Consider the following 15710-nt stretch of genomic DNA (forward strand, 5'->3'; position numbering starts at 1 on the left):
TTAGTATAAAGAAGTAGACAGCCAAATAAATAGCCTTTTTCTATCCAGTTAACTAATTATTTTATATATGTGTATAAAGAACTAAGTATATCCAAATTTAGGACAAGGGTAAAGTGAGAATTTTTCAGTTCTCATTACTGCAAATAATTCCTACAGCTTATTTCTTCCTTTCAAACAAGTATTTCTATGGAAAGAGATTGTTGCAGGAATCTGAAATACATAAGACATGCTGTAATTACAAACTACTCTCAGTTTGTAACTCCTAGCCAGTATCTGACAGAAGTAAAGCTTAACAAAGAAAACAGCTCAATTGTGATGTCTACATTTTGAGCTTATAACTCTGCAGTAATTGAAGCCTAACTGTGCTGGTACAAAAAAGTTCAGATTCATGCTGGGACACACAGCTGCTCTCTAGATGGCTAGACAAGAAAAAAATTAAACTCAATTGGCTTCATTTATAACTCTAAACAAAGGTGTTTTTTGCAAGAAACACAGGTTTATTTGCATCACTTAGCCCACAACAAAAGCATACTTGATAATATCTACTGCTGCTACCATCTCATCATGTCCAGAGCAGATGTCCTCCAAACTTCCTTGTGAAGGCACTGACTGTTTTCCAGGCTAAGAACGACGTGTATGGCTTAGTGTGGAGGCATACAAACATGACGAGGCAGTTCACTGCACAATGCTTAACTCATAAGTTAGTCCATTTTAAAATAATGCTTCACTTGTTTTAGTGCTCATGAAAGTCAGTTTAGTACCACAAGCAACAAAAAAAAAGTCTAAACTATTACTAGTGTCCATTTTAACAGCCAAAATGAGTGCTGTTATGATTTCCAGGCTGATTCATGTCTGCATCTATAAAAATAACTTCGCTTTTTTAAAAACATTCGAATATTACGCTTTCCAAGGCTACTGTGACAAAACCTGAACTTTCCCCTCACCTTTTACAAAGCGCCAACCTGAGTTAAATTTCATTCAAAAGCTTTTTGTAAGCACCTGAATGTCTTGTAATAGTTCACACTGATGCCAGAACTGAGAGGAGGAAAACCACACTATCAGTCATGCCTGCTTTAATGATGAAGGAAAGTGGTAATTATAACAGAATAAACCACCATTTACATAACAACTGTGTTAGATAAAAATATGTATTGTAACCGTCATTGTTCCAGGAACCTTCACCTAAGCGAAAGAAAACATTTCACCTGTTATTAAGAAGGGAATTCAAGTAATTTCTGCATGACAAAATTCCAGTACTATTAATGTATAAATAGATATGGTATTGTTATCATAATGACTCATGGTGAAAACTCCAGAAGAAAAATTACATTCCTGCTATGAAGCTGCTATGTAACTGTTAATGTTTACAACCAAATAGGTGTTCAGATCAAAACAAACCGAAAGAATGATCTCTGAACAGAGATTTCTTCTTGATCATAATACAATGGTGTTAGACCAAAGGTAACAAAACATGTTTTGTAAAATGCAGTAAGTTATCCCTAATTTTACTTCTATAGCACCTATAAGAAACCAGTGTGGAAAGTATAACTACTGACTAAGCCTGACCCTGCACAGGTTATAAGTGTCACTCAAAACTGGATTTGTACAGCTGTTCGCAACCAGCTGGAAAAAAATTATAGCACCGTCATGCCTTAAAACATGCAACAAAATAGGCTGTTAAGATAAAGCCAACAATAGAAAACAGCTATCTTATGGTATCTGGATTCTCTCAGATACCTGCATATTTTCCTCTCCTAATATCAAACAGTTGAAAAATATAAAGTTAAGCTCTGAGAACAAGCAGTAAAACATGACTTATGACTACTGCTAAAACTCTGGAATTTTCACTTGCTTCAGGTACAACATGATCTTCCATTAAATATTTACCAACAACTAGTATCTTTCCAATGGAAACACTTTTTCTTTTTATGAAATTCACTGTAATTTTGATTTCATATTACCATATAAACAGGTCTGCCAAAGACACCGCCTCATCCCCTATCAATTCATACTATTGTTTTACTTCAAAGAAGTCAGGAAAAATACAGATACTATTCTGGTTATTGGCCAGAGTTGCTTGGTATGTGCAAACTTGGTATTGTTTTAAAATAGGATGCAGGATCTCTTTTTTTGAAAGGCTTGCAAATTAATTTAGTTGTTCCACCCACCCAGGAAGCAAAACAAGTTAATAATTGATACTTGCTCTTCTGAGAAACAAAGTCAAAGGAAAGAGATGTCGGTGCATGTTTCTTCTGCTCTTTCCTGAACTCTTGTAGCTACCAATTCATTTGTTACTTTTATCAGAAAACTAGGTTAGTTAAAATAAAGCAATATACACTGAGATATAAACGATAAAAATACTTCCTCTTCTATGGGGAACAGAATGCAGGGTATTTGTGTGGACAGTTAGAAGTTTCAAAAAATCACTCTAGTGTTCCTATTCCCTGGAGACAGAAAACAAGCAAGAATCTGTGGGTTAACAGAGAGCAGTCAGAAAGCCTCAGAATGCCAGAAACATTATGAATTACTGTTCTGTAATGCAGAAAGCCAATAAAGTCATTATTACACACAAATCATTCTGAACTGATGTCATCAGTAAATTTAGTAACAAAGAAACTGCTCCCATTCACAACTCATTATCCTGTGAAGGGAGATGCCTAACTCTTAAGAGTCTGGAAACAAAGAGTCAGTCAAAAAACACTTCATCTGAATCAGTGCTATTCCTGTGTTAAGTGCTATGTATTACAGGCAAATTCCTCCGAACAAAGCTGAAGCAGAACCCAAGCTCTCATTTATTTGCAGTGAAGAAATTCCAACCGAATATAAGAGTGAAAAAAAAGTCACAATGGGGGTGTTTAAGCAGTGAAATAATTTACTAAGAAAGGTTGTAGATCTTCAGAACGTTGAGTTCTGCTTTGAGTAGAAGATGCAACTTTTTTATTTTGTACGTACATAACATAGCTGTGTACATAGCATAGCTATTACAATCTTCAGTATACAGAAGAGGTGTCATCCATCCAAGTGGTTTATTTCTGGCGTTAAACAATCTCCTCCTTGCAGTATTATGTGAACATTCTTGCTCTTTAAATACAACAACCAGCAAAAAGCTCCAAAACAACTTCCCCTCCTAGTAGACTATTTTTTGTTAGCTTTGCTCTCTGAACTGGTTTGGCATAAGGTCATGTGAGCAAGCCATCTGCCACAAGGGTGAGAGAAAAATGCAGAATATGAGCAACCATCAATTTTAAACCTCTGGAGCTGTAGCATGGATTAGGTGGTATGAATGCCGAATTTATTCGAGCGGGAGGCAGAGTGGAATAGAGAAGAAGGGTGGCGGAAAATGGGCTCCTATGTACAGGCTCTCACTTGGACCTAGTGAACAGAATTACCCAAGTTAAAAAGCAGAGACAGAAGGTTAACAGTTTAAGTTCCAATTTTGGACTATACAGTCCAATTAAGTTGGCTACCTAACCGTCTACTTACCTCTAAAAGTAGAGCCCCTGAACATCTCTTACTCTACAGACTCTGTGCTTTTATTAAAAAAAAGCATCTTAGAAGAGTTGCAAAGAAAACATTGAGAATGGAACTCATTAACTATCTATTTGACTTTGCACACTGAAGTAATTTGGAGACTTTGTATTTTTTGAAGTTGTTTCAACAAATGTAGAGTTGAATGCTAGTATTTTATCCAGATTTGTATCCAGTGAAGGAGCTCAGACTTCATTAGCTAAACCTATTTAATTCACTCAGCAGAGACGCACATCAACAACTTGCACTCACATTTAGCAAATTCAAATTTATGATTTCCCTAACCTTTCATTTTTCACTGATAAGACTAGAAAGCTGTCTTCCATAGGTAAGGCCTACCCTACTGCAGACAGACAATGTATTTTATCTCAGTTTATCTGACAGAGACAAACCTTTGGCGAATCTGCCAAAAAGATGGTAAATTTCTGTCTTAGGCATTGACTAGCTAGCTGCACCTTCCTTATCTAGGACTACTGTTTGTCAACATCAATTTTTATTGCTGATAACATCGTGTACAGAAGGAAGGGAAAGAGTGCACAAGGTAAAGTTCTTGAGGACATCCACTTCAGCACATTTTTAGTACAAGGAATGGCTGTGCCTAATACTCTGAAGTGTCAGTGCTCTGATAAGAGACTTTCTCAATTAGAGAGAAAACAATCATCTCAATTCCACAACTTCCCTATCAATATTCCCCATAAAATTAATCCTCTGTGAACTGTATGGGATGCTTTTTAGTTAACGCAAACTTTGAAGGGAGATCATTTCACATGTTAGCCTTAATTAGAGGTGTAATTATTTATTCGAGTGTTAAGTAAAATGGGCTGCCATTGAATTATGCTATTTTTAAAAGCCACACTTGGTAAAAACAATGAACATGAACCATTTTGATGTGGCATGTCAGAAATAAGGAGTACAGCTATGTAAAAACACAATTTGATTTTTAAAAAGCAGACAAAGGATTTTACAAAACACATCAAAAGACAGAAAATGCTGGGGCTTTTGAGAAACAGCTACAAGTAAACTAGAATTCTAATTCATTTATACAAGTATTGATATGACTTACACTTATGTTACATCACTGAGATGTCAATGAAATCTATGTAGTTCTCTATTTGTAACTATCAAGTTAAAAACCAAGAGATGAGACTACATCATTGGAACAATTCATATTAAAAGCCTTTGGCAGAACAAGCAGGCAGCCAACAGTAATTTCTGAGTGTAGCACTTTAATTAGTGAAATGAATAGAAAAAAAACTCTGAAAAATTAAAATAAACTGGGTCACACAAGAGTAGCCTAAAGCATTAAAAGCATTTAAAGTTATTCTAGTTTAAGTAATTATTGTGAGTTTGGTAAACTATTTTGAGTTTTAAAAAGTAAGTCTGAACAAGAATGTCTCCTTATTCCTCCTTGTAATTCATTATAGGTCTGTACATGTAAAAAGCTGGAGTTTTAATAGAGCCTTAAATTTGATTTTTTTTTAATAAAAGTAGCACACAGACATAATTACAGTGGTGTGGTCATTAGTAACTTACACTAAATATTTATTTCATTTCCAGAAGGGGTCTAACACTAACTCTACCCAGAGAACTGCTTAAGTTATTGTCAAACTACATCATAAGGAGAATATGAGTACTATCCATTAGGATTACAATAGCCTGTTCTGAGGAACAGTTTCTGCATACATGCTCATCTCCTAGCCTATCATGTTTAAAGGCCTGAGTGACAATTTTGTTGTGAGTGACAAATAAGGTAGACTACAGAAAACTGAATTTCTATAGGTGTATTTTTTACCTTTCAGTGAAATTAAGAGTCATCTTTTTTTCAGAATAGATCAAGCTGAATGTTAGCAGCTACTCATTACATGGGCTTAACAGGTATAATTCAGTCTGCTTTTGTATACCATCCCTCGCTTCTGTATTTTTCACCCACAAAAACCTCTCATAAATTGTGTGATATTGTTCAGAAACAGGTGGCTGACGTGGAAGTAGGGCAGGCTTCGTTTTCAACAGACTAGAAGTTCATTTATGTCTTAAAAATGACTTTCCACAATTTCAAGTACTGAGGACTTTCAAGGAAAAGAATCTCAGCCTGATGCAGTGAAAACATGATATGATCTTCCTGCAGAAACGTCAAAGTACCTGGTCAAGTACAACACCAGTTACAATGCAACGACTAGGGGACAGGTCTGCAACATGCCTAGCTGTCACGTTTTGATCAATCTAACTGCAGTAAAGACATGCTTACCTGACTGATCAGTGGAAATCCATAATACAACTCTAGCAAAGGTTCTTCTGCTGTGCTTTGACCTTCTTCCCATTTCCCACAGTGTTTTAGTATGCATTCTTAGGATTTGCTCCCCAGTCGGTTCTCAGTTTTCAGCATTTTTCAATATGTTGAGAAAACACAATACTTACTAAAGGTCGCTAAATACCACTGTTTTCTAAATCTCATCCATTCTGTTTGTCTAGAGCTAATAGGGTTATGTCCATAGACCTGCATTAACTTTAGAACTGCAGTCATAAATACTGAAAATCATTTTAGGTTCAGATAGGATGTAGAATGGGGATCTCAATGTAAAGCAACCTTAAGATGGGATTAAAGACTTTTTTTTAAAAGTAATAGCCACAGTTTAAGCTTCCCACATTTGTTTCAGGTTGCTGTTTCACAACAGTGTCATGTCAAAATGAAAGGAAACTTATATTTACTGTTGCGGGAAGAATGCCAAGCTGGAAACCTCCTCTCTCACAGCACAATAATCCATTTCAAATTTCTGAAATATTTTAGTTATTTATGTTGTTACACTTAGTACAAGTTCAGTGAAAAATAATCCTAAACTTCTCATTATCTTAGCAATGCAGAGGCCAGATATTCCAATAAATTATTAAACCATGCTTTGACAGCTTATCATATTTTGACAATGCTGAACACAGGCACAAGAAAGTTGCTAAAAACCTCAGGATCTTAGATGTTTTTGCTTAAATTTGTAGAGCCGAGCAGTTACTACCCATCCACGTGCAACTTTAAAAGTATGCATATAGACTTCTGTATCATTTTGTTTGCCTTGTTTTACAGTAGAATCATAAACTATTTAGAAATAATGTATAATAGACATGTGTGATGTTACCCATGACAAGTTGCCATTTAAACCATCCATTTTCATGTCTCACGTTACCTGGCCAACTTTTGCTTACACCTGATGTTACGTTACATAATTCACCAAACACCATAACATTACAACATGACAAATACTTAACAATAGAAATCTAAAATGCTGAAGTTCAACACATCTTAGTGAGCTACATGTATTTCAAAGCTCTGTTTAGAAATGTTGATGACTCTTAAGTGTTGTAGCAATCCTTCACAGTGCAACTGTGAAATTTAATGTATTGCAAATTTCATCACAGAGTTGATTCTTAAAATCAATTTGGATTTTGACATGCATATATTGTTGCGATAAATCTAAGATTATAACATACAATTAATGGAATATGCTTATAGCTGTGTCTGAAAGGATCACACAGCATAAGTGAAGCTGCAGATGGAGTGCAGCTATTTTCAGCTACTGCAAAATATGGACAATCTCTCCTGCTACTACAATTTCATGCACAGTTAGCTTCACCTCCATTTCATCCTTTACGTTTTACACACCAGCACTACTCTGCATCTGACAGACTGAGGCTTAAAACTTGCAGCTGTCTAAAGCAATACTGTTTAAGCTAGCTTCTGAATTAGTCTGAAAGTGAATACAAAAATCTCTAGAACAGGAGAAAATAACCCAAATATTTTTGCATTTTACCCACAGCACAGTTATGAAATAATTAAAATATTTCACTGGACAAATGTCAGCAGAAGTTAAGAGCAAGACAAATACTGGGTAGCAAAAGTACCTCACAGCTATTTTCTGCAATGTCAATTCACAGAATACTGGACCAATAACAAGACCAGGATTAATAAATGTCTTTCAAGGATATGAAACAGTTTAAATCCGTAAATATCTCATTTGAGGTTGCCCTGATGCTATGCAGCACAAAGTATTTTTAAGACTGGGCATATTTCACAGGTCATTTGTGAAAAGTAGCAATGATACAGAACAATTCTCAGATACACATGCCACCATTTAAAACTCAGGCACAAGTCATGCAATAAACTAACTCTCGCTTTCTCTATTTCTAACACTTGCCACATAATCACAAGGAGAATTAACTTAAAATTCTGAAGTCTGTCCTGCAATTCTAACAGTTTGCAAGTCTGTTTGTAGCACAGACTACCAACATGATGTGCCACATGATGGGAACAAATATGTGCTCACATAATGAACAAGCTAGGTCATATACTGCAACCATGGTTCAGAAAAAAAAGAGTCACATACTTCAAGGATGTTCAAGCACGTAGTCACAGCATTAGCAAAACCCAGAGCACCACTGCTCTGGAACTCGGCAGCATACAAGGTGCTAATCAGTAAGTCAGACATCTTACATCTGGATGCAGGTTTTTAGGGTAAGATTAAAACATTCTTCAAGCAGAGGGTAGGAAAACAACTGTTTAAGACTTTCAACATCCATTCACTTTCAACTATCAAATTTTCATTAGAAAGATTTCTATGATAACCTGAAAAAAATAGGGAAAGGGGAAAAAAATATAGCAAAAGGCAGCATTCAGGTTTTTTATTCTGCACGCACATCATGAAAATACTACTTTAGCAAAAAGCTACTATAAATCACATTGTTAATTTTTACGTAAGAGTAAAATCTTTAGCTCAATTACAGACACCTGTTACAATCAGCACTATGTTAAAACACAAATCAATCCAAAATGTGATGATTCTGAATACAATATGTTAAGATAATATTCCTGGTCCTTTCTCCCAACACTGATTTTCCACTGGCTAGTCTTCAAGGGAAGTTACTCAGTACAAGTTTAAAAAAAGAAATGCAAAAAAAAAAAAAAAACAAAAACCACAAAACCCCCAAACAATCAGCAAATCCAAAACACACATTTCCAAGCAGTGGTGACAGTATAAAAAATTTCCAATTTCTGAAACAGCATTCAAAAGAATATTAGAAATGATGCTATAATTTCGCACTCAACCATATAACCATAGTGTTAGAACAATCCAGTATTTCTATTCACACACACAGTATGGAAAGCCTGCATTCAAACCCGGATATGAAAATGCATGAAATTAGTATCATAATCGCTTCTGTAATTCAAGCCAATACTTAACATGCTAGCTCCAAATCTTAAGTATCATTTGTATTAAATTTCTTCAAAAATGTCACAGGAGTAAGAAAGGATAAAATAACCATCAAGATGTACACTGAATTGTGCTATAGCAGCAAATTGTTCATATCTACTACAAAGCACGAGCAGAAAATGAAACTGAGTAAACCAACACAAATAGATTAAAACCCCAACAACTTATAATACACAATCTCTCGGTTCCTGTGAATATACAACAAATTCTGGTTCACTGTGAAGGGATCTGTCGAACAACCTGGAGACCCTGTCCAGCCCTATGCTATTTGTTCTACTACATTCAGCATGACTAAAATAAAAAAAAAAGTTTTGAGACTACAAATGTTTACAGTGTAAAGCCCTGACCACAAATCGGCATTTGTTTAGTCTTCGACAAAAAGGGTGATTATCCACCTGGTGAAATCTAGGTCTGATTCAGGATAATCAGAAAAATATCTATTATTTCAATTGTATTATTTGATCCAACTTTTATTAATGCATTGCTTACAATACAAATTAAGTTACATTCTTGAGTAAGTTACTGATAAAAGACAGATTTTTTTTTTTTTTCCCCCTCAGAAGTCACATTGACAAAAGTGCAATACAACTGCTCTGGCTTATTTTCCCAACAAATGACAACAGAAATTATCCTGCTCCACAAGTTCTTGTGCTGCACCTTATGCACACAGAGGCAAAACTGTAGGAATATTACCTGAACAAATAAAAGCATCCACTCCTTCCAGGAGGACAGGAAGCCTTGCTGCTGCCATCATAACTATTACTGGTTGTGGTACACACCCACAGCACAGCAGAAGACCCTTTCCTATTTTTCCACTCCCTTTCAGTACATCTCATCACATTTTATTCTAAAACTCTTCAGCGTTTTTGTGTGTGTATGTGTATGTATAGACATGTACATATATAAACAAAACAACTGGAACATTTTCTGGTGACAAACTTTCTTTTATAAGATTCATATATCTAGCAAAGAAGAAGTCTTAGATACCAAGTCCCATAAGGCTTATACTGAAATATTACTGCAAGCAGTCTTTTGTCAATATATGAAACAGCACAATTTACAGTCTTACCTCTTACCTTAATAGTCTCTCAATATCAAGGAACTACTAAGTATCGATTCTCTGCAAATCTCAAATGCTTGCTTCTTGATATTTAATATATTGTACCTAACACTGTAATCAGCAATTTTGTTAAAAATTATAGGCAGACTTCTTTTTAGTGTATGCTGAATTTAATTAACGGGAGCAACCTGCTAGATTTCCTCACTAATTTCACGTTGTCAGTTATTTAGCTGTCTATTCTTTAGCTATTCTTCCTTGCTGACGTACCGTAAGCAAGATAGATATTTACTCCAGATAAAGGAAAGGTTTTGCCTTAGCCTAACTGACTGAAGCACAGCATGGGCTCTGACCAAGATCATTCCCAAAATTTTTATTATCCCTACAGTCTGAGCTAAACTATCCTGGCCATCACACTATGGGTCAATGACCAAGCAACAACTGCAATCAAGAACATCAGGCTCCTTATCCTCCTTTTTTTTCTTCCCTCTTCAAATCCCAAACATCTTTCAATTTAAAGAAGCTGGATGCAGCTCCCATTAGTCATTTCACACTAGAGAAGTGCTGTCACAGAACCAAAGGTTCCTCTGCTCATACAGGGATGTTATTTTAGAGCAGTATGGCAAATCTGCAAATCTAGACCCTTTGTATATGGGGCTATCAAGAAACGTTGAATTTTCCTCTTGATATTACAATCCAGATTCTCATATATTTTTGAAATGAAGTTTCAAAAACATAATGTAACATATTAAATTATTCCACAAAGGATTTTGTCTAAAACGCACCTTTCTTGTTTCCAACTGAGCTTCTTCTTGGCAGCACTGTCTGCAGAACGGATCCAACTGATTCAGATTGAACTGTCCAAGAAGGCTGCAAGAACTGCACAGCAAGTTACTGGAGAAGCCCAGCTCTCTGCAAGCTTCTGATGACAACTGTGCTCCATATGCACTTATCTGAAAATCAATACAATGTTACACTTTAGTATTAAATTAGTTGTTTAAAAAAAGGAAGACTTAAAACGCGTTAATGATTACGAAGAACAATCAAGTCTATTGTGACAGTTCTACCGTAATGTCTAATGGTCTGCCCATCAGTGAAAAACACCTCCTTATTTTGAGGAACAATCTTAAACTAATAGCTAATTCTAGACCTTGAAATATATATATTGTGAGTGTATCAGACCTGCCAAAATTAATTTATATACACTTCTGACAACTCTGCTGTTTTCCTATTGCTAGCTCCAAGTTAAGAAAAAACCAAACAATGAATCAGCTCAGATGCATATGGCTACAGCTCTCTAAAGCCCGCTCTTCCAAAACAACTTCAGTAAATTTCGTATCACTGAAAACACACTAGGAAAATAAGTATAAGGGCTAAGCTTGGGAAAAGCACAGCCAAGTAGTGATGAAACAGATCAAACTGCTCAACAAGGCATACAGGCAGGATTTTAATTTCATGTTTGCATTAATGTCACAGGAAAATCACATACTAAAAATGAAAGTGTAGATAAAAACCTGCAATTCTGATTTACTAGTAATACATCAAAACAGGCAACTCAGTTACATGGCTTCTATGTAAAACACTAGTTGTGTTTTTAAGGAGCAGCCAAAACAATTTTAGCAACTATCCCAGCACTTAAATTATATTTGGTTTTTGTTTTCACATTCCCACTTCCCTACACAGGGATTTCTCACGTCCTAGTTTAAAACCTTTCGTTTCCTTTCTGCTGTATGCTGGTGGTGGGGAGCGAGAGACAAAATTAAGAAAAGCGAGAAAGGAGACAGTTTTCCCAGATGCTTCTCAGTCCGGGTGAAAGACCTTGAGCAAAACCCATGACACCTAACACACCAACAAAACAATCAGCAAGCATCTCTGTGTTCAGAGAAGAGTGAGTTGATACCAGCAAACTGGACTGGATGATAACAGATCAAAAGTCAGAAGAATGCTGGGCCAAACAGAAAAATACAGACAAAAAACTAAGTTTGCCCTTCAGTAAATCAGATTTCTCTTCACATTCACCTACCATTTAATATATACAGCATACCCAAGTAAGGTAGAGACAAAACTTGTTTCCTATCCTGACATGGCCAGCCTATAGCCAAAGACATGTCACTGATGTGACAGATAGGAAATGTGATGGATTAGGAATTGGTAAAAAATATATTACGTGCCTCATTATTCCATTTCTCTGTATTTGCAAAAAAAAGTTAGAGCGTGAACAGAAAAGTATAATTACAGACAATTATTTTGAAGTTACTATTCTGTCAGGTAGAAAGCTATTTTTCTTCTTCCTGCAGGACACTGCTAAAGTAATTCCTATATATGACAGCAGGCAAGCAAAAATGGGACCCTATTCTACTGGAATAATTTAGTACTTATCCCTTCTGAAAGATACAGGCAGTAAGAAACCTAACACCACCACAGTAGTACAGAAAATCCAAGGAGGATGCCAAACACTGCCAAAGCCACATTTTAGTTATTGTTTACTTATTAAATTAATATGATGACAGTAGCTAAAACAGTTTTCTTGCATTTTGCTGCTTGCCATCCACCCCTTCTATGCTTTACTGTTACCTTTCCTCACTTTTGAACCTGTTCACCTAGGAGCAAAATTGGTATTACTGGCATTGTCACTTTGCTTCCACCAGCAACATCCCTTACACCTTTCCCCAGCAGAGCTCTAGAGCATCTGCGTATATAAGGCAAATACTCTCCTGTTTCAGGAGGTACACCAATCAAAAAACAAACAAGAGTACGAAAGCAAGTAAAGTCTCCATTGCAAGAGAATTCCTCAGTGAAGAAGTCCTGGTTACACAGCAAGCTCAAAACACTGTGAGAATAAAACCATAGGGAGGTAAGGGGGAAGAAATTGGCTCTCCCTAGTATTTTTCCTCAACTTTTAGTATGGTAAGTATTGTATCATCCTGAAATAGTAAGTATACTAATTATAATAAATGACTCATTTAGAATTAGAAAAGAACCCTCACATTTCAGAAATTAATTTCCCATCAGAACATGATAATTTCAGCTACTTAGCTGGCGACGCGCCTCATTTCAGCAGCATCCTCTCCTTTCAAACTTTGACTACAAATACATGTTACGTGACTTTCACATTGCTTTCACATCAGCTGCTTCAATATATTAAAGAAAGTGCAGCATCGAGACAAACTGCTTTAGGAGGTACTTAATAGTTCTTAGGGTGAAACATCTGAACGGGTCTTTTGCATGACCTCATGATCCCGGAGCTCAGGGGGGTCAGAACTTTAAGGGCATCGGGTGCACTAACATAGAGAAAGCTGACCTGCCCGGCAAACCTCGAGGGACAGCCTTCCACAGGCCAACCTTCAGTTCGAAATCAAAAGCGACCTAGCTCCACTTTCCAAACCCATTCTTAACTTTGTTACTAAGGATAACACTCGTCAGGAGCTTTACAACACCACACAAACGCCATTAAAAAGGGGCGAGGAAACCTGTAAACTTTTTTGAAGAGTCACTGCAACACCCGCAGCGATCGCCACGTTTTCCGAGGTAACGGGGCAAGCCGGGGCCGAGGCGGAGGGGTGTTCAGGCTGCACAACGCGGCTCTCGCAGCCCGGAGGCGCAGAGGCAGCGACGGGAGGAGGGAAGAAGGCAGAGGCGAGCCTCCGACAAAGAGACGCCTCGGGGATGGGACGGGCAGGGCAAGGCCCGCTGCCTCCACCTCCCGCTACGGGACGCGCCTCACTCCCGCCCCCCCGCCCTCTCTCTTTTTCTCACGAAATCGCAGCCGCACTCAGCCCCGAGCGCGAATAAACCGGAGCGGCCTCTCACCGCCTGCAGCCCCACTAACAACCAGAACCAGCAGCGCCCCAGGGCCGTCAGCTCGGCAGCCAACGCCATCTTGGTGCCGGAACGCTCCTGCCAGCGTCGCCGGGAGGGTGCTGAAGGACCCCACCCGTCGCGGGTGCCCGACACACTGCCTGATGCACGACAGGGTAGACTCGCTCCCAACCCCCGGCACCACAAGCAGAAACAGCCAACGCAGAGCCCTGCGGGAAGTCGAGGGCAAGCCTCTTTTAGCCTGCTCAGAGTAACGCTTCACAGCGAGGCTAGAGGCAATGCCGTTCCCCAGCCTTAGTCAGGCACCGCAGAGCTAACCCTGACTAAGGTCCTCTCTCGTTCCGGAGAGTTGCTGCCAACCGGTAGATAGGCCCCTACCGCCGGCGATTGACAGCCGGTCTTATCAATACTGTTCTGCCTTTCTCAAGTGCCGCGGCGCCTATGCCCAATGAGGAAGGGAAAGTGGGAGGGACTTCAAGAAGGGCCTCCCAATCACGAAGGGTCGCATGTAGGCGGGGCGTCGCATCGGTTCGGCAGCTCAGCCCTGAGGGGGGAAGAGGAGGAGACAACGCTCTGCGGGCGGGGCGTTGCCTGAGCGGGGCCAATCCAGTTGCGAGAGAGGCGGTGTGGCGGTAGCACCGCCCAATGGCGGAGGGCGCGGGGGCGGGTCCCGCCGCCGGGAATCGGCGGTGGCGGTGGTGGCGGGGGCGGGTGCACGGTTGGGCGTTCGGTTGCTGAGCAGCGCAGGCAGGCGGGGGAGGGCCGCGCCGTGCTGCGCTGGTGGGGGCCGGGCGGGCTGCGGAGCGATGTGAGAGCGGCGGGCCCTGTCGCGCGCCCCTCAGCCCGCGCTCCCCTCGCCTCCCCTCTCTCGCGCCGTCCCGGCGGCGGCTCCCGCCGGCCTCGGCGGCCGGGCCCCGCGGTATGTCGTGATCCCGGGCGGGCGGCGCTGCTGCTGCTGCCGATGGGGCTGCTCAGGATTATGCTGCCGCCCAAGTTGCAGCTGCTGGCGGTGCTGGTCTTCGGGGTGGCCGTGGTCTTCCTGGAGAACCAGATCCAGAAGCTGGAGGAGTCCCGCGGCAAGCTGGGTGAGCGGCGGCGGGGCGCGGCCGGGGGCCGGCGGGGGAGAGGACGGCCGGGCTGGCGGCCGGGCTCGGCCCGCCTCGGGGCGCCGCCTGGCCGGGGGCGTTGGGGGGGACGCACCGCCGGGTGCCGTTGCCGCGCGGCCCCGTGTGCCGACATGGCCGAAGCGGCGAAGGATCCGGTGGATGCGGTCCGGGGGGGCTCCGCGGGGGGGGCCTCGGCCTCTGGGTTCGCCCGTCCGTGTGCTCGGCGGGACCGCGGGCCCTCGGCGGGACCGGTGCTGGAGGGACCGGCGTCGCTGCGGCGCGTCTGAAGGGGCTCCCCGAGCAGGGCGGCGGAGACGGGGGAGCGGCGGCGAGCTGACGGCTGCTTCGCGTCTCCTTTCTTCTTCGGGCGTTTTACTGGGGCTTGGCGTTGTGAAGGAAAGCGCAGTGTTAAAAAACCCCACACCACCAACCGAAAGTCGTTGTTCTTCGTGACAAATGGGCAGTTCGTTCCACTCTCGTGGAATGCGAGATGTTATTTTCTGCCGTTTGCTGAGCGCAGTTAGTGCCCTCCTGGTCTGTCGCTGAGCTGTAGTTAAACAGGATAATGATGAGTTCGAAACTCTCGTGTAAGATTTCTTTCACCTTTCCTGCCTTGAAAAGACCTTTTCAGAGTAATGTCTGCGTGATAGGTAACATCTTACTACTTTGTTATATGTAAGGCTGCAGAACTTGTATAGATTTTACATTACTTAAATAAAGGGTCTCAAGGATGTGAAAAAATACAATTCTGGAAGTAGTTTGTGGTGCCTAGGAGTCGTAAAAACAGAGCACCAAGACTTCTGGTGTATACAAGTGCGGGGGCTGGTTTACAAACGTTGCTTTGTTTTCCTGTATTATTTGACTGCACTTAGATATTTAGACCATGAACATGTCAAGACTGTAGAAAGAGAAGTGCACGTGTCATGTTCCTACTGGTGTTAAAAC

The 15710-nt window shown here is 40.4% G+C and overlaps 2 protein-coding genes across 2 annotated transcripts in view; one reads left to right on the plus strand and one right to left on the minus strand.

The window, feature by feature from the left end:
• Positions 1-13759, minus strand: part of SELENOF (selenoprotein F) — a 30861-nt gene extending 17102 nt beyond the window's left edge. Inside the window, exons 1-2 of the mRNA XM_075424858.1 lie at positions 13651-13759; positions 10626-10793 (exon numbers count right to left, since the gene is read on the minus strand). Coding sequence (XP_075280973.1) covers positions 10626-10793; positions 13651-13719 — 237 coding nt within the window. The 5' untranslated portion in view covers positions 13720-13759. The remainder of the gene's footprint in view (positions 1-10625; positions 10794-13650) is intronic.
• A 690-nt stretch (positions 13760-14449) lies between these two features.
• Positions 14450-15710, plus strand: part of HS2ST1 (heparan sulfate 2-O-sulfotransferase 1) — an 87243-nt gene continuing 85982 nt past the window's right edge. The window contains exon 1 of the mRNA XM_075424859.1: positions 14450-14744. Coding sequence (XP_075280974.1) covers positions 14621-14744 — 124 coding nt within the window. The 5' untranslated portion in view covers positions 14450-14620. The remainder of the gene's footprint in view (positions 14745-15710) is intronic.

The sequence above is a fragment of the Opisthocomus hoazin genome, chromosome 6, assembly GCF_030867145.1.
Source record: "Opisthocomus hoazin isolate bOpiHoa1 chromosome 6, bOpiHoa1.hap1, whole genome shotgun sequence".
NCBI lineage: Eukaryota > Metazoa > Chordata > Aves > Opisthocomiformes > Opisthocomidae > Opisthocomus > Opisthocomus hoazin.